Source organism: Mizuhopecten yessoensis, unplaced genomic scaffold, assembly GCF_002113885.1.
Source record: "Mizuhopecten yessoensis strain PY_sf001 unplaced genomic scaffold, ASM211388v2 scaffold6719, whole genome shotgun sequence".
In the NCBI taxonomy this organism is placed as follows: Eukaryota; Metazoa; Mollusca; class Bivalvia; order Pectinida; family Pectinidae; genus Mizuhopecten; species Mizuhopecten yessoensis.
The window spans coordinates 714145-736183 of record NW_018406690.1 but is presented as its reverse complement, the minus strand read 5'-3'; the positions used below and the strand labels follow the sequence as shown (position 1 = coordinate 736183).

The following is a 22039-nucleotide window of genomic DNA, read 5'->3' as shown; positions in this document are numbered from 1 at the left end:
AATCCCAGCTAAAAGTGCACAAAAAACGGGCCTCGTGCAGACTGAATGTAAACCCCCAATTACAACTAGAAATACTTCCATTAGGACACTGATTTGACCAGATTTAGAAACTGTGCGAAATGCATGTATTGTCATGTCGTTTAAAATGACAATTTTCCACAAATTGTTATCGCTATTTTGGAAAAACGCTGTGCCATCAGTGTATTCTAAGACTTTGAACCTATGATGCATTTCTTAGTCTCGAAATGCTGCAACAGTTGGTTACCCGGTATGGTACGAAATGAAAACTAAATATAAACACACAAAGGATTATTAACATATTATTGAAGCGGTTGATTCTTTGTTAATTACATTGTTCAATAAATGATCGTTAGTATAGACTTGCTTTAGTTATTTCTTTGTAATTAGGAAGTAAGAGTAGTTTTGATTGGCTAATGAAAGAAGGCATTTCATTGGATGGCTAGGTATATAAATAGAGGTTCCATCAGATGAAAAGCTGCTCTTGCTCTGGCGGTCGAAGAAGAAGGAACAACTCTAAAAAGGTAATCAGTGACCAAGCTGTATAAGTTTGGGCCTAGCTGCATAAGCTAGGGTTCCACTGTATTCCTTTATAGTACATGGTCAAAATAAATTGTGTTACAGTATAGTGTGCATAGTCACAGGGTATCACAGTACAGGGCGACGTACTGTTGATACAGGGTGTCAGGTACCAAGACACAGGGTTTACCAAGGCATAGGTTTTATAGTGGCTAGCTATAGGGTGACTTGGTCAAACGGCAGTCGCGGTAAAGGGTGACGTGGTCAAGGTGTGTCGCGGTAAAGGGTGTACACAGTCACGGGTGTCGCAGTAAGGGGCTATTTACTGTTGATACAGGGTGACGGATATATTGTGATACAGTTGTTTTAGTTGGCTTTTTGACTATATTAGTGTTAGAGGTATATTAATGTAAAATATCTACCGGGTGTAGATTAGGTAATAGTTATTTGAGTCAGAAAGACGGCCGTTATTTTGTATATATTGTCGGCACTTGTTTGTTACAACAATTACTGGGTCCAAGAAAGAACTTGGTAACGAACTGTAGGCACGCATCCGTTACATATATTTTGGTGGCAGCGTAGTGGGATCCAGTCACTGTTGTGATAGTTTTATATATTTATCTATAAAGGCATTATAGTGTGTTGGTAGTTTAATTTTACATTCTTTGAAATAATAGGATCAGTTGTTCACAATGAATGACTTGGACAGCGAGATAAGTGATTTGGAGGAGAAAATAGCAACGTTAAGGGAAAATAGTATTAGGCTCAAATCACAATCAACCCCTTTGTCCAGTATCGTTAAACAGGTAGAAGGTGATAGACCTAGGGACTCTGGTTTAGGAACTACACGGCGTTCTAGTGATATTGTTGGTCATAAAGATACTAGGGGAGATGTTACAGACCGGCGTCCATCAGTAAGGTTTGATGATACTCCCATGCACACCCGTACTCCTGATGAAATTGGACGTATGTCTCAGAGACGCAGTGAAAGAAACAGGGATATTGTACATGAGAGGGATCAGAACTACGGAGAGACTTGCTATAGTCCGAGGAGGGTGACACATGATATTCCCATGATAGAAGGACATGATTTCAACGATGAACGTGTTACTGTGCGGCAAAAGAAATCAAATTACCAGGATCAGGGGATGTATGATGAAGCTTTAGCTACGATGCAGAAGCCAATGTCTAATTATATGAAACCGGCAACATATGATGGGACAGGGTCCTGGCTGGATTATCAGGCACATTTTGAGGCATGCAGTAAAATCAATCGTTGGACCGAGTCACAAAAAGGGTTATATCTTGCTGCATCATTGAGGGGACATGCACAGACAGTGCTAGGGAATATGTCAAAGGACGAGCCAGGTCAATATACACTATTGACAGCAGCACTGGAGGCGCGGTTTGCTCCGACAAACCAAACGGAGTTGTATCGCTCAATGCTAAAGGAAAAGAGATTAGGCCCATCAGAGACAATTCCTGAATTAGGCGAAGGAATCAAACGATTGACATATCTGGCGTACCCTACAGTAACGAGAGATGTTGCAGAGATGATGGCTAAGGATCACTTCATTGACGCTTTACCAGATTTCGATATGAGACTGAGAATTAAGCAGTCAAGACCAAAGACTTTGAACGAGGCTGTTGGATTAGCAGTTGAGATAGAGTCGTTCTGTAAGGTGGAAAGGGACAGAAGGGACGAAAAGAAGTATGTTAGGTCTGCCTCTGGTGAGAACGTTTATCACGATACCAGTCAAGGGAATAAGGCTATGGAGAATCTGACAACCATGCTTGGGTCCCTACAAAAGTCTATTAAGAAACTTGAAGAAGAAATGCATGATTTAAAAGCAACGAAGAGAGATACACAGGGAAATAGTAAAAAGGACCAAAACAAGCAACCATATGATGCACAGAAAGGACGCTACAGTATACAGTGTTACTTCTGTAAGGAAGAGGGTCACATGAAAAGGAAATGTCCCAAGTATTTGGCAATGATAGCAAAGGACACGACAGATAAAACATCAAACGCCAGTCACTTGAAATGTGTACAAGGATGTAAAGGTGCAGAGGCAGGACTTTTTGTACACTTGGATATCAATGGAGTTCAGGCAAAATTCCTGATAGACACAGGTGCTACTGTGTCATTAGTATCAAAGCAAACATACAAAGCTATCAATGACCGGAACCGGCTAGATCTTCAACCAATGACGCGGGATATACTTGGAGCCAATGACCTACCCTTGGCAGTAGTAGGGAAAGGAAGTTTTCGCATAACTATAGACTATTACAGTTGTGAGTGTACAGCGGTTGTGGTTGACATGCAGCTAGATGGAATCATAGGCTTAGACTTCCTGAAAGAAAGCAAAAGCATTATTGATTGTGCGCAAGGAAAGATGAGAATTGGTCGGAATGACAGTTCATTATCATGGCAAGGTAATTTGGGATGCTACCGAGTCAGTATGAAGGAGACGCTCAGTATAGCGCCAAGATCAGAGATAATTTGTGAGGGAATAGTGCAAGTTCCTGACAATGAACAACTTCGTGGTGAAGCCTGTATCATGGAGTCTTGTGAGAAGTTTACGAAGACAGGAAAGGCTCTGGTAGCTCGGGCCGTTGTCAAGGCACAGAAGACTGTTCCTGTACGCTTACTCAATCCATCGGATCATGCTGTGAAAGTGTATCGTGCTACACACATTGGACAAATCAGTCCAGCTGAGAGAGTACTTGACCAGGACGTGGTTGATGATACATGCTGTTTTAAATATCAAGATTTACCAGAACATCTTGTGCAACTCTACAATGAAGTTAGAAAGGACTTGGCTCCAGAGCAGGCAGAGCAGGTCAAGCAACTCTTATTGAGGTCACAGGATTTGTTTGCCAAATCAGACGATGATTTGGGAAGAACGAGTATGGTGAAGCATACAATAGATACTCAGAATACAAGGCCTATTAAACAACCCCCAAGGCGATTTCCACACCATGCAGCAGAGGAAGTTAATCAGCAGGTCCAAAGTATGTTAGACAGAGGAATTATAGAACCATCGTCTAGTCCGTGGGCATCGGGCGTAGTCTTGGTACAGAAGAAAGACGGCAGTTTAAGGTTCTGTGTGGACTATCGTGCCCTGAACAAGGTAACGATAAAGGACGCATACCCATTGCCCCGGGTAGATGAATCACTGGACAGATTGTCGGGAGCAAAGTGGTTCTCAACACTGGACTTATTTTCGGGATACTGGCAGGTTGAAATGGACGAAGCAGATAAGCAAAAGACTGCATTTGTAACCAGAAGTGGGTTTTACCATTTCAACGTGATGCCGTTTGGACTTTGCAACAGTCCAGCGACATTTGAACGCCTGATGGAGACAGTGCTGGCTAAGCTTCATTGGGAAATATGCCTGGTGTACATTGATGACATCATTGTTTTAGGGAAAACGTTTCATGAAGCAATAGTCAACTTGGAAAAAGTGTTCGACAGACTACGTCAGGCAGGACTAAAACTCAAGGCCAAGAAATGTCATCTATTTAGAAAACAAGTGTTATTCCTGGGTTACATTGTTTCAGGAGATGGCATATCAACAGACCCAGAAAAGGTGAAAGCAGTGAAAGAATGGCCACTGCCTGTGACGCAGACAGATATGAGGTCATTTATTGGACTTTGTAGCTACTATAGACGTTTCATTCACAGGTTTGCCGAGATCGCAAAACCACTTCACCAGCTGACAGAGAAGGGAACATCTTTCACTTGGACAGACAGATGCCAAATTGCATTCGATACGCTTAAGAAATGTTTGATCACAGCACCAATCTTAGCCTACCCTGATTTTACCAAACCATTCATCTTGGACACAGATGCGAGTCAATTTGCTATTGGTGGAGTCTTGTCCCAGTGTATTGATGGCAAGGAGAACGTGATATCTTACAGTAGTAGAGCACTTACCAAGTCAGAAAGGAAATACTGCGTAACCCGGAAGGAGTTACTAGCAATGGTATATTGTATCAAGCAGTATCGACCATATCTCTACAAACATAAGTGCATAGTGAGAACTGACCATAGTGCACTCAAGTGGCTAATGAGATTCAAAGAACCAGAAGGACAGTTAGCTCGTTGGCTCGAGGTCATTTCAACATATGATATAGAAATCCAGCACAGAGCAGGGAAGTTGCACCGAAACGCAGACGCAATGAGTAGGATTCCCTGTCACCAGTGTGGATTCTATGAAGATTGGGAACGTGACCAAGGGGAGGGACCACTTCCTGTACGAACGATCAAGAAGGATGGTAACCCAAAAGTGAATATTGACAAACAAGATGAAGATACAAGTACATTGAAAGAAAAGCAGGAGGCCGATAGCGATCTGAAATTAGTAACTGAATGGGTAAAGAGCGGGAAAAAGCCAAATCCAGGTTCGGTAAAGCCTCTGAGCAATGTGGTAAAATCCCTTGTTGCACAATGGGATCAATTGACTATTGACAACGGTTTACTGTGCAGACGTTGGGTAAACCCTTCAAAACACAAAAAGAGTCAAATAGTTGTACCATATGAGGAAAGACGAACCATGCTGAACATGTGTCATGACACAAGAACTAGTGGGCATCTAGGAGTGCACAAAACACTGAGTCGTGTGAGACAGAAGTTCTACTGGCCTGGCTTGCAAAGAGATGTTCGACAGTATATTGCTGGGTGCAAACATTGTGTATGTAGGAAAGAATGTGCAAAACGACGAGCACCTATGCAAATAGAGCCTACAGGATATCCCATGGAAAGATTGGCGTCTGACATACTCGGACCATTACCGGAAACAAAGGACGGAAACAGATATATTTTGGTAGTAAGTGATTACTTTTCCAAGTGGACAGAAGCTTTTGCCATGCGAAATATGGAGGCCAGTACAGTTGCTGCACTCATCGTGGAGGAGGTTGTTGTTCGTTTTGGTGTACCAAACGCCATACACTCGGATCAGGGGCGACAATATGAAAGCAAACTGTTTCAAGAGATGTGTCTTTTGCTTGGCACCAAGAAAACGAGAACTACGCCATATCACCCGAAATCGGACGGTATGGTAGAAAGATTCAATCGGACTCTTGCAAGCATGCTTTGTGCCTATGTTGATGAGTGTCAGGATGACTGGGATGTTCACATACCTTACGTTATGATGGCGTACCGGTCAACAGAACAGGAAAGTACAGGGTTTACTCCAAACATGCTTATGTTAGGGAGAGAGGTTTCTACCCCAGTTGATCTGTTCTATGATCTCCCTAACGAGTCTAAACCAGTTTTGCAAAGTCAATGGGCTTGGGAACTTAGAGAGAGGTTGGTTTCGGCTCATAGGTTAGCCAGAGAAAACTTGGAAGGGGCGATGTTGAGACAGAAACATTACCATGACCTGAAACTAAAATGGGATAGTTACGAGACGGGGGAGTTGGTCTATGTGTTTTTCCCTCAAAAGAAGGTTGGCAGGTCATCAAAGCTGATGAGTTTTTGGCAAGGTCCTTTCAAGGTAGTTGAAAAAGTATCAAATGTCATTTACAAGGTTGTTAGTGATGAAAACAAGAAAGAACATGTTATTCATGTTGACAGGATGCGCAGATGCCAATCCCAGGTTCTCAAAGGTGAAAGTGAGACTCGTACAGATGTCGAGGTTGACCAAATACAAAATGGATCAGAGTTCGAGGTGAACGAGATTGTAGATCTTCCAGATAGCACAAAAGGCCGTGTCAGAAGAAGACCAGTCTGGATGACTGAATATGTACTGTAAAAAAAAAAAAAAAAAAATGATAGATGTGAATCTTTGTGTGTTATAGGAAGATGCCACAAGTGAAAACAACTCCGAGAAAGCCAGGTTTGGTGTGTCCGCTGTGTTGCGAGAGACTTCCATCAGATGAAGAGTGGAAAGCGCACTTGGTGATCTGCGGAACCAATGCAAGAGAAAAGAAGAAGTTTGAGTGTAATGAGTGTAACTTTGTCACGGAGAAGAATGTTTGTCTGAAGAGACACAAGGAGAGGAAGCACCCAGTACGAGAAGACTCGTTGGATGAACATGATCCAGGGAATGTGTTAGATATCCTAGGGGAAATATCTGAGGACGATCCAGAACCTGCATCTAAGACATCTAAGATGGAAGAAATGATTACTGTGAGAAAACCCTGTCGTCCGAACCCTGTATATACACCAAAGAGACCTAACATTCCACAAGATTCTGCACGTGTTTCGAGTATTGCTGTGAAATCCGTCACAGGTAGTGTACGTGAACCAGGACTACAGACCAGAGATACAGGGACACAGTTAGGCAATGTAAAGACATTTGTGGATGCAGCTGTCCAGGTGAACTTTTCAAACCACAGGAGAACCATAAAGACAACGACATCGTACACGGAGAATGGGAAGTCTGTTGTCAAGGTTGAGGAAGAAGAATGGTTCGACTGAGTGATTCAAAGACATTTACAAAACAAAACAAAAATATACATTTGCTCTTTTACTTACTGTGAATGCGGGACGCATTGAATCAGAGGCGTGGGTAATGAAGCGGTTGATTCTTTGTTAATTACATTGTTCAATAAATGATCGTTAGTATAGACTTGCTTTAGTTATTTCTTTGTAATTAGGAAGTAAGAGTAGTTTTGATTGGCTAATGAAAGAAGGCATTTCATTGGATGGCTAGGTATATAAATAGAGGTTCCATCAGATGAAAAGCTTCTCTTGCTCTGGCGGTCGAAGAAGAAGGAACAACTCTAAAAAGGTAATCAGTGACCAAGCTGTATAAGTTTGGGCCTAGCTGCATAAGCTAGGGTTCCACTGTATTCCTTTATAGTACATGGTCAAAATAAATTGTGTTACAGTATAGTGTGCATAGTCACAGGGTATCACAGTACAGGGCGACGTACTGTTGATACAGGGTGTCAGGTACCAAGACACAGGGTTTACCAAGGCATAGGTTTTATAGTGGCTAGCTATAGGGTGACTTGGTCAAACGGCAGTCGCGGTAAAGGGTGACGTGGTCAAGGTGTGTCGCGGTAAAGGGTGTACACAGTCACGGGTGTCGCAGTAAGGGGCTATTTACTGTTGATACAGGGTGACGGATATATTGTGATACAGTTGTTTTAGTTGGCTTTTTGACTATATTAGTGTTAGAGGTATATTAATGTAAAATATCTACCGGGTGTAGATTAGGTAATAGTTATTTGAGTCAGAAAGACGGCCGTTATTTTGTATATATTGTCGGCACTTGTTTGTTACAACAATTACTGGGTCCAAGAAAGAACTTGGTAACGAACTGTAGGCACGCATCCGTTACATTATTCATCTTTACTAAGATTCATGATTCATGCAGTTATTGTGTTCCTCTGTATGATGTTCTCACGAGATTATATGTATTGTTGAGAATTACATTCATAAACAATGCTTTAAATATTTATCTCGTGTAATATAGTAAATAAACACATTCCAAGGACATGATACTAGTACAACATAAGTGTGGCCGACACTTTCTCCTGGTTAGCTTAAGTGCATGTACAAGCATGTTACGCTTAGTAGGCGGCCTGCACGGCTCGCTGAAGGACTCGGTACCAGCTAAATAAAGTTACGGTATGCGAGTCCTAAGTTTCCGCTCGCCCCCTAGCCCGAGTCTGACCACAAACCTGTTGGAATGTGACTTTTACTTGTGCAAACGTGGGAACACAGTACATCAGCTAATTGCTGACATGCACAACATCTCTCAAAGTACAGTTCATGACTTAGATTAATAAAACGCGCGAGACACGGACTATTTGTGAGGATTGTTCTGCAGCGGGACGACAAAACGTTCTTTATTGGTAGTGTACTGTTTGCAAATGTGCATTAAGCATTTTTCATATTAAAAGATCAAAATGATCGATTATGAATGTTCTTATTGCAATTTAAGTGACACCTTTTAAAAGCTCTTAGCTTGTTTCCAATCCTCTTTATACTATGTTTTGACGTTTGTTTAATGTGCATACATTGGAAATAAGATAATGTTTAAACTAAAAACACTTAATTTGAAATTCGACTGTGACCTCGTCTAACTAATGATTTCCTAGTCCCATGCTGTTCGGGACGTCTCTCTCCCGTATCGTAACACAGTCGGAATACGATGAATGTTATCACGGTTACCGATATAATATGTAAATGTTTCGCGCTGTCTACCCTTTGTAGCATACAAACATGGATAATTAGCCCCCTCTTACAGCCGAGAGGGCTCCGTAGTCACTGCGAAACATCAATGGTATGAGGCCGACTGCTGCTGAGCTCGGGACACGCGTTGTGAAAAGATACAGCGGCTGGGGATGTCTGCTAGAGGTGCCACTCTGACCCCAATACTCCACGAACCTGCCGCGAAAACCTTGCACAGGGATACTGTCTACTTCAGTTTCTGCATGCATTTCACAGTTCCAAACCGAAGCAACATTCCAGGAATTTTCATATTTACATTCAGGATTTTTAAACTATTTGCTATTTTTGAATTGACCTTTGACAAGTGACAAATTGTGACCTGCTATGTATGTTGTTCACAACACATGAAGCCGAAATGTAATGCTTCTGTTATTCTGAAATTTTTATATTTTCTCAGCACCATATTTTAAACAACAGAAATGGTACAATTTGCACAAACTAAAGTAGGACACAGCAACGGACTTGTAGAATATGAGAAAAACTGTAAGAGCCCACGTCTGAACCCTTCCCTCCTGGAATAAAGAATGTTTCCCGGATCCGATAACCTACAGGTTTCGGTATATCCCCCTCACTGCTGTTAAACTTATTTCCCGTACCCACAAACCCACACAAACCCACCCACCTACCAACGTGGGTAGCAGGTATCTCCCTACACAGAGGTAAAGCGTGTCTCCCGAACCCTCCACCTACAACACACACACACCAACCCACTCGGGTAGCAGGTATCTCCCTACACAGAGGTAAAGCTTGTCTCCCGGACCCTCCACCTACAACACACACACACCAACCCACTCGGGTAGCAGGTATCCCCCTCTACAGGGGTAAAACCTGTGTACTTGAAATTACTAAGGGTTGAAACATTCTCCATCCACCCATCAAAGTTTCCAGATAGAGAAATCTCTTAGATGTTGTAAACCCACGGAATGTAATCAGACCATTGAATTAAATTATTATCTCAGTCTCTGTAAAACCGGTGATTTTATTTAATTATCCACCCGGAGATACCCAACTGGACCGGAACCTAAGCGAGTTTTGCTGAGTGCGGTAATCTGCACTTTAATCTTAGTGCAATTTAAGTTTATATTTAGTTTGTACTTTTGTACTTTCGCGTGTTTTACTAGCTGTACTTTACCGACTGTCCTCACACCGAGTTGGCCGACCACGCCTCGGCTCACATTTTCTTTGTCTGGGGACCAAGCACCCTTACCCGCGAGCACCCGGCTATCTAATCCGAGTACAAAGGATCCGACACCGGTCCGGAGCGCTACATAATCCGGGTAGACGCAGGGTGATATAGGTGGTGCTTCTCATAGTAGCGTGTCCGGCGGATAACAAAGCAGGCGTTTGGTGTATTGAGTCACCAGAACTGATGACTATTTTGGTATGTGTGTCGGATTGTAGGATCAACTGACTTACACTGATCAGTCGGTGTATCATTGGCTGTACCGTGTACACCGAAGCCCCTACCCGTCACAGCCTGTACCGCTAAGTACGCTCAAGTACAAAGCTACCAGTTAGTGTATTGTGTCTTTGTTCATCAGTGTTATAGCGCACTGGGGAGCGATAGTATATCGGACCTTTTGTCAGACAAAACCTGTGAGTGCGCGGGTGTGTTAGTTTTAAACGTATCTTTGTCCGTGAACAATGTGACACAGAAAGCGGTAAAAGAGCCATTGAAAAGAATTTTATTTCATAGCATTACATTTCAACATAGTAACATAACGACAATTTCGCTGATTGCAACAAACTTTTGGTATACCCTTGTCCTGAAAGCTACAATGTCGAACAAGCATTCATTGTCGTGCCTTACAAAGCAGATTCACGAGACTCTGCACCCAGTAACCGTGGTTATGGCATATGTCTACCGCGTTGCACCCGTAACGCGACTTGATATTATGCTACATACTAGGTTTCTTTGTAGTAAGTGTTGCTTTGTAGTGCTGTATTGTAGTCTTACTATACTCTAGCTTTCCTTTGCAAACTAATTTTGATTTGCTTGGTTATAACACCCGACTGTTGATTTGTATTAACGAATAATTGATTTTGCAATTCTGTATCACTCAAGCGTTGTTTTGCGGTATTATAGCATGACTTTGTAGTATCCGAGATTTTTGTTAAAGTACTCCTATCTTGTTTGCCATACTCTATCCTTGATTTGTAGTACTGCAGCTAGCTCATCCTCGATTCTCCAGGGGTACGCTGTACAGGGAACATGAGCGTAACCCATGGAGGGTCGAGATACAGCTAGCCTTGCCTGGAAGTACTGTATTCCGTCTTTGCGTATTGCAGAGTATTGATTGTTACGTCACTTGTTTGTGAGAGGAACGTCTTCAATTTTTGAGAAAACGACGTATTTTTTTCACACAAACCAATGACGTAACAATCAATACCTGCTCCCAAGAGAAGATAACTCTGCAATATGCAAAGACGGAATAGCTGTTTTGTAATACTATAGTGTTCCTTCGTAGTACCTTAGCTTAGTAGCATTGTTTGTTTGATAATACTCATGTGTCGCTTTGTAACTTGTAGAACGCTTGCGTCGATGTGTAGTACGCTGTCTTTGGTTTGCAATGACGAAATACAACTAGACGAACGTCTCGGTGGTAATGCAATAAAACACTAGTAATGAATAAAAATGTCAATTTCCTGTTTCAATACCGGTTTTGGTTTGTATATTGTGTTTCAAACAAAGATTGATCCATGTACTAGTATTGCTGTAGTTTGTTTTCATTTTATTTATCTCCTGGACTCTGAAGAAAGACAAGGTGCTATCAGAAGACACTAACGTAATAAACATCCTCATTGTATGAAAGCGTTATTCGTTTGTTTGTACGCTTCCTTTTTTAAACACAGCTGGCATCATGGCTCAGATTTGGTAGGAGTGATTTAAATGATGGTTATTTTATATGTAGCAGTGAGATTTTCCGATTATGATTTGTGACATTTTGTTTCCTTGTTCAGAACATTACACTATAAGCTGATGTTAACATCAATGGTAGTTTGTAAGTAAAAGATTAACGTATGGTATCTGTATTTTGTTTCCAAACATGACCAATATTGCTCTCACACATCTGAAAATATCAACCTTCAATTTGACGAACTATGTTTTACACATATTTAAAAATGCAACAAATCTAGTATCTTTCATACATCAACATACAGACTCGATAAACATAGGAGTGATCAGGAACTGAAATATAATTACAGAGCTTACATACTTTGTTAAAAATGTGATGTACATAACCGAACTTTTAAATAGGTGTACATGTATGTGTTTGTTTTTGGAAACATGTTTGACTTCAACTAAAGAATGGCGTTTTTATTATATTGGGAATTTATTATTTTTTCTTCAATCTTCAATGAAATGATTACAATGCAACATTTTAGTAAATCTATATAGAGTTGAGTTAGTGTTGCTATAGTTTCAATTACCAATAATAAATCTCACACAAGAGGTAAATATTTCACTTTAAATTTGGTCATAATTATAAGTGATTTTCTCTAAGATAAAACAAAATTTCTTTCATTTTTCGACTTTGGTAGACATTTTTCTGTTAAAATTTAGATATTCATCATTGTCAAAAAAAGAAAAAAAAGAAAAAAAGAAAAAAAAGAAGTTTTTTTTTGTTGCACTAATTTTTAATTCTAACAGTAGATTTCAATAGAACAGCGGTCTACCAACGAGTAGGAAGGATATTGTGTGCCTGGGTGAACAACAGTCCACGACCTAGTAGGATACTACACGTGATATCGACTGGTAAACTTTATTGTTTAGACAGAAACACTATCAAAGTTAAACATTGGTAACAAACACGACACTGAAACACTCATCTCCTTTACAACCTAAGTTGAGTTTTATCTAACTTTTGCAGGACTCTTACTAGTACTGTAAACAAAAATTCGCGTTAAAAGAATGCAGATTCGTAATATCATTGATAGCATAAACATTGCAACCGGACTTTCCCGAGAGTATCAACATTTAGTCAATGATAGGCGTATGCTATTGCAGCACTTAAATGTCTAGAGTATTGAGTGCGATTTAGTATTTACTCCAATGTTTTAGACATGTTTATCCCCTAATCAAATCCAGTAATACTATATAAATATGATAATCATTTATGTATCATTATTTTGTCTGTTTTCAGTATTATAATGAAAATATTTGACACGAAAAGACACTTATACATTGTTATACTTTGTATCTCATATCCTGTTGGATACTTTGTCAGTAAGATGTTTATGAAACACAATACCAGTTGCTTTAAGATGTTCAGAAAAGATTGACACGTATTAGCTTTGCCTTATATATATATATACACTTCTTATTCTTTGACTGTCACTCACACTCCGCACCTTAATCAGTAAATTTACCAATGCTTCTTCACGAACTGTTATGGATCTACAATTTATCTCTTAGTGCAGCGATCAGTTGAAATGTTTTTATTTATATTTAGTTTATGTCTGCCTATTCATGTTAGATTGCTTCGTGACGTCGATACATCATGAGCTGTAGAGTTCAACTCAGGATAAACAAATAAATAACATTATGTCATTTATTCGAAACGCACAAAGGTCGAGTCTTAATTTAGGATAATGGTGAATTTAGCTTATCTTGGATTCGGACAACATCCTCATCTGTTCCAGCTGAAAAACGTCAGTTGCCATTGTATTCTTATAACTAATTATACTTAGTATGATAATGCTATCACCATTTTCGGTGTCTTGTGCTATTTCAAGCTACCTGTAGGTATTTCTGGCAACACCTTCCGTATCTTAAAAGGTATACCACATGTGGCCAAGTAAATGATTTGATTTATACACGTCATACAAAGCCCCAAACAATGGCTTACCTGTGCCTACCTGTGGTCTCTTACCTACAGTAGTCACACACAGGTAGGGGGTCTACCTCTGTCCCCCATGAGGCGATAGAGAACTGATATATACTCCCCCACTGATGGTAAACATGGGGTGGGGTAACTTGTTATGATGTTTTTGTGTGACAGAAGAGGAAAGGGTGGAGCCGCTGATGAAAAGGAAACACTTATTTTGTATATTAAGCATTACCGAATACTGTGATGAAGCGATATTGAAATCGCTAATTTAATGTAAGCTGCATCTGAATTATTTTAAATCTTCTTAATGACTTTTAAAAATTGGTAGTCAATAGTTCCTGATACCTGCTATTCATATATTTAACATCGGACGTTGACTAACATTGTATATCGATGATGGGTTATCTGCTAAATGATTATAATAAGCTTCGCTCAGTCTTTTATTCAGAACGAATAGAGAGGAAAGTTCGTTCCCGATCATCACTGAAAAAACATAGCACTAGACAAGGCACCTACACCTCTAATAACAAAATTGTTCATTTTTCATAAATAATGATACCACTCTGATGCATGCACACTGACCGGACGCATGTGATACAGGGTTACAATTGTTCATATCACATGTGTCCGGCCTGTGGAGATATGCCTTTTTCCAGCTTATTATCTTTCGTCATGAGTAGATCCGACACTGAATGCTATAAATATGCTACCGTTACATATCAAAGCGAGATCGTGCATCCGTTCACGTATCACAGTCTATTTAACTTGTAAAACAGGTAAAAAAGAATGGGAGCTTTGCCAACACACTAGTACTTGTTCGCGGAATTCAGAAAAGGAAGTAAGAAAATCCCACCAGGGGCTTCCCCGGCGAGCCGGACAGGAGGAAGCAAGCTACCCTTGTTGACACGAGGAAGCACCATATCTCGTTCACGGCTAATTGTTCTAGATAGGCCCGCCAGCACATTGTTTAGCAGAACGATACGGGATCCTGCCTCCAGATAAAACTGACAAAACTATTATATCAAACAGATTACATCTATGCTGCAGGATGGAGCTCTGTATGTTTGTCCCGAAACTGAAAGTGCTACATCACGGTTATAAGTCTGTTCGCACGTACGGTTAGAATTATGTAAGCGGTCTATTAAATTTGGAGGTTTAAAGGATGTTTTGTTTTAAAACTATGACCAATCATAAAATAAATGCGTTGACAATGTGTCCACTGAAGTAAAGATAGTATAATAGATTTGATAATATATATCAAACGAAGAAAACATAGAAACATTGATTAATTAATTTGAATGATGTTGAAATGTTAAAACAAATTAATTAAACAATAAAAAGATGAATACATACATAATGAACATAAACCAATGACCCACAATGAAAATTATGTCATTCATCATTCTCTTTGAGGTTCCAATTGGATTCTATCCCCCATCATCTTTTGGGAGGCATGTCAGGGTCGGGGTGCCCTGGGTTTCATCCCTCATACATAATGAAATGTCAGGGCCATGCAAATCGTCCTCTGCTGCTAAGGGGCCATTGACGATACAAACAGGTATTTTCTGCACCAAACTGACATTTTTGATTTTTGATTTTCTCCCTTCAAATTGAAGTTTTTCCATGACACGAAATTCTTTCAACGATTTGCTTGGCCCTGAATGACAATATTTTCATTGTGGGTCATTTAGAAACAAATGTTTGATTGACAGTGTGTACTAGAGGACAGGTTCATCACCACTCTTAACAGCTGTTTCGAACGTTTAATGCTACTACAGAGACAAATATTCATAAACAAATCTATTTTCTTTATACAGCTTTGTTATCACTCATTGCTTATTCAGTGGGTGCATTTCAATACAACCTTTTTTAGACATTTTTTTTCTATTTGAATTAATTACATTTAATAATATATTTAAATTTGTTATTGTATCTTAAATTTGATGTAAATTAAATACATTAATGTAATTAAGTGTGTCCAGCGTAATAACAGATAAATGTAAGTGACGCCCTTAGATCAAGGTAATGTTCTATAAATAACTGACATGTCCGGATAGTGATTAACATCCTTCTATTGCTTACGCCTCCGAATTTAGATTGAGCTACAGTCAATTCGTAAACTATTTCATTTAACGTTACACGTGGTTAAAGAACTTCTGGAATGTTAGGAATTCAATACGGTATGTGACAAAAATGTCAGTATTTCTTGAAAATGAATAAATAATGCCTAGAATAAAGCCTGTTACTAATGATATGGTTGGGGACCTTGAATTGGCTCTTAATCATCAATATTGTTTGGTGTGAAACCCGAGTGATTCATCCCGTCAATGTTCCTATTCTTGAGTCATACACACATAAGTACATTTGGCCGGGAATATACATCTCGGTTCAGTAGCAGTAGCGGTCCCAGCAGCAGCAGCAACAACAGAAACTACCTGTTCAATATACAAAGTGTTACACAGTACACTCGGCTGTGGTGGTAAAGAAGGTTATAAAGGGGGCCAATGTAGTAAACACAACCCCGGTGTACCTAGTTACCCCGTACTGCCTCAGCGTATATACCTCTGACCGATCGATGTTACTTACTACTTCACCGTTAGACCCCTGGCGGACTTAAAGCCCGATTCGGATAGGAAACTTAATAATAAACATTTGTGCGTGCACTCTAATATTTGATATATAATACGGTTTATTTGCGTGCTGTGTGTAATGAGACGGAGGAAACTTCAGTTTAGGGCCTCTTGATATCTCAATATCAATGAGAAAACTAGGTTTAGTTGATAATATGTCGAATTAGATCGAGGCCTGTCAATAAAGCAAACTGCGTTTAACCTCTTTTAGTGCAAATGTTATGTAAGTTTAAAGAAGGTAAACAACGCTGTGACGTATTATTTAAGGGCTTCAATCATGATATGGCAAGTTTACGAAATAAATAACATCGGGTTTAAATGATTTTATGGTTTTTTGATATTGTTGGGAACAAAACATATATGATATTTATTATCCGTAATAAACATTCTTTAAGAAAGTCTGTGATTGTTAGGTGTCAGTTACAGTCCAGGATTAATTTGTGGGGAAAGTATTGAGAAAATACACGATAATTGTTTTGATGATAACCTCCTACACACCCATACTTTTTTAATAATTCATTAATCTCCTCAGTCAAACTGATTACCGCGCTATAGAAAATCATGTTTCAGCTACAGTCGCCCTGCAGCCTGACATTTACTGACATTTCCCTAAAATCCCACAGCACCCATTACCGGGGTAGTTTTGCGATTTATTTTCCAATCTACTTGGTCACAAAGTCGACGTGTCTTTTAATTTTCCTGACACTCCCCCGCATACACGCGGCAACAAACATCACTGGCTGGCCCAGCTGTTCGTCTATTACTAGAACGTCCATAATCACGACTTTTCTATAGCAGCTGTTTTTAAAGAAAAATATACTTACAACAGGCATATGTAGAGCAATATTCTAAGTGTAACATAATTAAATTTTATCCCGGGTTTTATGTTTTATAGGCGACATTATCTATATTACCAGATTTCTCTTCATCAGGTTCAATTAGATCGAACACACAAACACAAATCCCTTTATTCGTTAACAGAAGGCAGTTAAATGTCACCCGATTGCACTTTAAGGCATCATATTAAATGCGTTTTATGATTAGCTGTCTTGCATCAGAAATAGCTCCTCAGCAGCCTGGTAGACGAGTTTATCTACCTTACTGTCAGATATTGTACTGTGAATGTGAGGCTAATTGGAAAGGTAATTATCTTTCTTAAATAAACATGCACCAGCTAGCTATACGACCGCCACAGACAATGCAACTCGCCAGAAGAAAAACCTGTACATCAAAGAGATGCATTCGGTGTTGTTCATTGAGCTGGGAGCCCCGCTGTTACATATTGCATATTTAGAAAGCAATACGGACCCGAAAGCCCGGAGACAGTGTTGTGTAATGTTATTGGTATCTCTGCAATACCGGGTCTAACGATATGTCGATTCTGTGTAAACCAATTGACTCTATTATCCAGAACATTATGCAAACTACTTGTGATTTTCTTTGATTATACCGAGAACAGTATCCGCCGCACATTTTAGCCTGATCGTAATGAAAACAAATTATTTCCTTATTCTTAGAACGTAATTTGCCTGGGGACTTCCCCAGGCGATACCACTAATATGAATTTTTATTTTTTAACATTGGTTTATAAATAAAAAGGAAACAAACTACTTCATGATGACATTTATGAATTGATTTACGTTCAGATATGAAACAAAAGACATTTAATTTAATTAACGTTTCAGATAGCGTCCTAATAACCTTATGCATGCCCTTGTTTTCGGTGTCGAGTCCTTTGATATATCTGGCAGTAACTCTGAATATTCTTTTTCTTCCAGTAAACCACAACCCACAGGAAACACAACTGACAGTGTACTGATCGACCGACTGGCGCAACGAGCTTAACCTACCTGGTGTCTTAACAAGGTAATTTATTAAAGTCGTTATGATATAACGCCAGGACGTGTCAATTAAATTCATAGAGACTAGTTCACTCTGCTTGTATGGAGACGACTCCACGAGGTTAAGTAGTGCAAACCGTTCAGTTCATGAATTTCACGAAATTTACCTGACCTACGTAGAAAGATAGAAGCTTGTACATATATTAGTATATACAGATCAATCAATACCGCTAGAAGCTCAACTACATTAAATTTAGTGTCAATGAACAACAGCCTGGAACAAAGGTCACTCAGTTGTATGCATGCACACTTATCACGTTCTTCTTCTTCATTGATGTTGTTGTTCTCTTCTTCTCTACTTCTTCTTCTTCTTCTTCTTTAGTCTAAGTTTTTTGTATGTTTTCAAATGACCCTGTTTTTATGATACCCCGTGCTTGATTATATCTTCTTCTTCAGTCTATTTATTGTTTCATTTGTTAAATTGTTGATAAATTTGATAAATAGTCAATGACCTACAATGCCGATGATGCCCCCATGCAGTCCTTACACAAAATGCATAACATTTATGTCTTTGATAAACAGTTGTTAAGGGATAACTTATGAATAATGATCTGATGATAACACATGTTGTTGTTGACACTGCCAGGGCGTAAATAGGCCCATGCATTTGCCAGTTATTTTATTCGCTTGAAGTCAACGAGTATCGTTCTGTTCTAGCATAGCTGTGTTCAACCAGTATAGACATGTACGTCGTTGCACATCAGCAAATTTTATGTGCATAATTATACACCCTTTATCTGTAGCAACACAAAACGAAAACTCAAACATATCGCCTTCGTTGTGTGCATGCAAACTACACTTGTTTCAGTTTTGAAAAGGCCATGAGAATATATTTCAATGAAAAAGTAACTGGTTTCGGAAATTGATAAACCTGTAGACGACACTGTTACATTGAGCTTATGATTCGAGTTATCAGTCTACTGTATGCTGGGTTAATTACTATAGGCCAGACACAGCTGACACCGCCGGCTAGCAATACACCTGCATGCAGACACTCTGTATGAAACAATGGATTTCGTGCGACAAACACGTATACACACTGTTAAACCGGATTGCAGCACAGATGGTGCTCTGTGTAGTTTAATGACTCTAATGTACAGAGAACAAATAGAAAATATTGAATGCAAGTGATTTTTATTAATCATAAATGAATTGATTGCAGTAAGCAAATAAAATAAAACATGCATTGGTTTTATAGTCAAAAGTTCAGATTCGCTACGTGTCTCTCCCACTGTAGGTGTCTTGTGATGTGGCGAGACGCATGCTCAGCTTTTCCACAGTTTTTGCACAAGCTGTTGCCATGCACAGATACAGCAATGTTAATATAACGGAAGTCCATCTTCCAATTAACATATTCAAATATTGTTTGTAATTTGTATGACAATAGTCCAAGGCAAACGATAACGCCTTTCCATGTTTGGAACACGACAGCTGTCCGCATGTGACAATGAAATTAGTCCGTTAATACTTGAACGTTTGTCAGGAGTTAGCTATTATTGGCTCAAGATCAGCATTGTGATAATGTGTCCTTAGCTTTTCATATGATCCAGCACACTTAGAGTTTGTCCTCTTTTTGTCCGGTGCGGGGTCAGACAACACCACGTGTTTCTGGGCAGGTCCAGATATGGCCACGGTTGGCCGCGTCACACGTGGGAATGACGTTATCTGACCCCAGATTGTCCGTGAAGATTTCGGGTCAAGCACGGGATTTCTCTGGACCGAACGCGGGACCGTTGGTCAGATGATACTTGTCTAGCCAGGATGACCATGGGTTGAGTTTTGATCTTTCTCAGGATGGGCTTCCTGAGCAGTTGTCAAAATAACTGACCGATCACTGGTCAGACTGGTAGCTGGATGATAGGTCGAGGGTAGATATCGCTAGCCATTACATCGTTATAAAACTTATTGACAAGGACATCTTCTTTTGAAGAAGAAACAGGGTTCTGGAAAGACAAAATCAAAGAAACAACATAAGTAATCTGTTGCCATGTGTCACCACATAATATAATTTTATGGATATTTAATTTGCAGTAATAGCTTATATAGTATTATAAAGAATTAATCTGCTGTAAGGCTTTTTATAAGCATTTCCTGGTTAATTGTAATAGGATCCGGGATGTTACCATGAGAGGCGAGGTAGGTTACACTACGATTATTTACTATTCTATATCCTGGTTTCCTAGAATGTGACGTCAGATTAAATATAATCTTAACAGAGCAGAAGCTACAAGAACCCACAACACACCACCCACACAATCTAGTGTAGATTCAAAATACAATAGCAAAAGATGCTTACCTGTACAAGAACGCAGCTGGTGTCTGACAGCTCGGAGGCGTTGTTATTGGTGGCAGTGGACTTGAGGATGGCGCTGAGTTTGTCTCCACTATCCACGCGGAGGACAGGGATGTCGTTCTCCCAACAGTAGGCCTCCAAAAGTTTATGCTGAATGTTGATACTGACATCCATTTGTGGTCCGACGTCCGGCAGGACACAGACAGACACGTCCTCAGGCTGGGTATTTAGGAGCGTCACACAGGAGAACACCCCACTGGTCAGACGGTTACTGGCCAAGGATTTGACCAGAACCTCTCTCAGGGCTATTCCAATGTCAGTTGGCCTTCTATAATAACAAAATTAAAACGACATTGTAATGATATTGTTTGTGACCAAATAACAAAGTTGTAAGAGAAGTAAACATGTTTTTTTCCAAGGATAAAATTGCTAAATCTTGTTTACGTGGCGGCCCTAGCAATGCTATTGTCGCTATTGATTTGTACTATAGACCTAACGCACCATGTGAAACACCAGCCACATGATTTCGTCATAGCTCGTGACCCCAATGGATCGTCTGCTCAGTTATTCGGTACAGCCATATGGCAGCCACGAGGCTAGCTTATCATGGGGCAGGCATTCAAATTTTATCCGTTGTAAGCCTTAAATCTAACTTTAGTCAATTAAAATATTCTGCTCTTGTCTATAGATTTAGTTTTACAATTACAAGTTTACATAAGATCACTAAACCAATGTGTAATCATGTGATGTGGCCTACCACAGCAACTGTGGTAACGTGGTGACTATACCATGAACGAACTGGTCTTATGTTAGACAAACTAATTGAAATGAAAGACAAAAGTTAAATGAAACTTACCTTGTGGATTGCTCAGGAGCACATTCGACGTTATCTGGTAGAGTCATGTTGTTAATTGATGTGATATAATCCGTATTGTATTATCCAAGGTTCAAATGTAAGCACAGAGCGAGATACGATGCGGACCGATCAGTGAACAAGCGTGTAATGGCAGTCAGTGGGAGTAACAAAGTATTTATACCCCGGCGGGGCCTTATTCGTAGAAACGGCTCTTCTGATTGGCTGTCCCGCGTACGGAGAAGTCAGCGACACAAACATGTGTTGTACCGAGAAAACAATGACCTAGAGGTTGTTTTGCTTCAATGTGCTATTTACAAAGGACACAACAAACGGATTATATGCTATACGTTTTATGAAAAACATAAATTCATACCAATAAATTAATATCGTGCAAAACAGTTACATAAAGCAAAATTGAATAGAAAAGTCGTTCATATTCGTGGAAAATACTTCAGAAGGGGGTTCCCCTTTTTAAATCTCTGACAAGACTTAACATGTTCTCTGGGGTATACACATGATCGTTCTCGTAGGTATATGACCTAGTAACAGCCGGCTTGTGAAGACACGGCCAGAGTACTCTAGGGACCTCTTTTGTTGTACCAACCGCGTGTTACAACTATGCCAGGTATGCCACCAATGTTTGATCGCTCGTTAGTAGGAACTATGGCCATTTAATCGAACGGTTAACTGGTGGTACACTAAGGTGTGAGGGCGTTGATCAAGTTATGTAAGGAATGTAAAATATACTGTGGGAGCAACAAATTAGGATACAACCACTTCAAACCAGACACAGTTGTAT

At 39.8% G+C, this 22039-nt stretch overlaps 2 protein-coding genes across 2 annotated transcripts; one reads left to right on the top strand and one right to left on the bottom strand.

The window, feature by feature from the left end:
* Positions 1-368: 368 nt before the first annotated feature.
* On the top strand, positions 369-7824 carry LOC110452549. The gene is made up of 2 exons (XM_021501157.1): positions 369-542; positions 6343-7824. The coding sequence occupies exon 2, from the start codon at positions 6347-6349 to the stop codon at positions 6962-6964; it is 618 nt and encodes a 205-aa protein (XP_021356832.1). The 5' UTR covers positions 369-542; positions 6343-6346; the 3' UTR covers positions 6965-7824.
* An 11384-nt stretch (positions 7825-19208) lies between these two features.
* On the bottom strand, positions 19209-21383 carry LOC110452492 (growth arrest and DNA damage-inducible protein GADD45 alpha-like). Its single transcript, XM_021501053.1, has 3 exons — positions 21241-21383; positions 20388-20712; positions 19209-20034 (listed from the first exon to the last, which is right to left on the bottom strand). The coding sequence occupies exons 1-3, from the start codon at positions 21285-21287 to the stop codon at positions 19930-19932; spliced, it is 477 nt and encodes a 158-aa protein (XP_021356728.1). The 5' UTR covers positions 21288-21383; the 3' UTR covers positions 19209-19929.
* Positions 21384-22039: the final 656 nt, after the last annotated feature.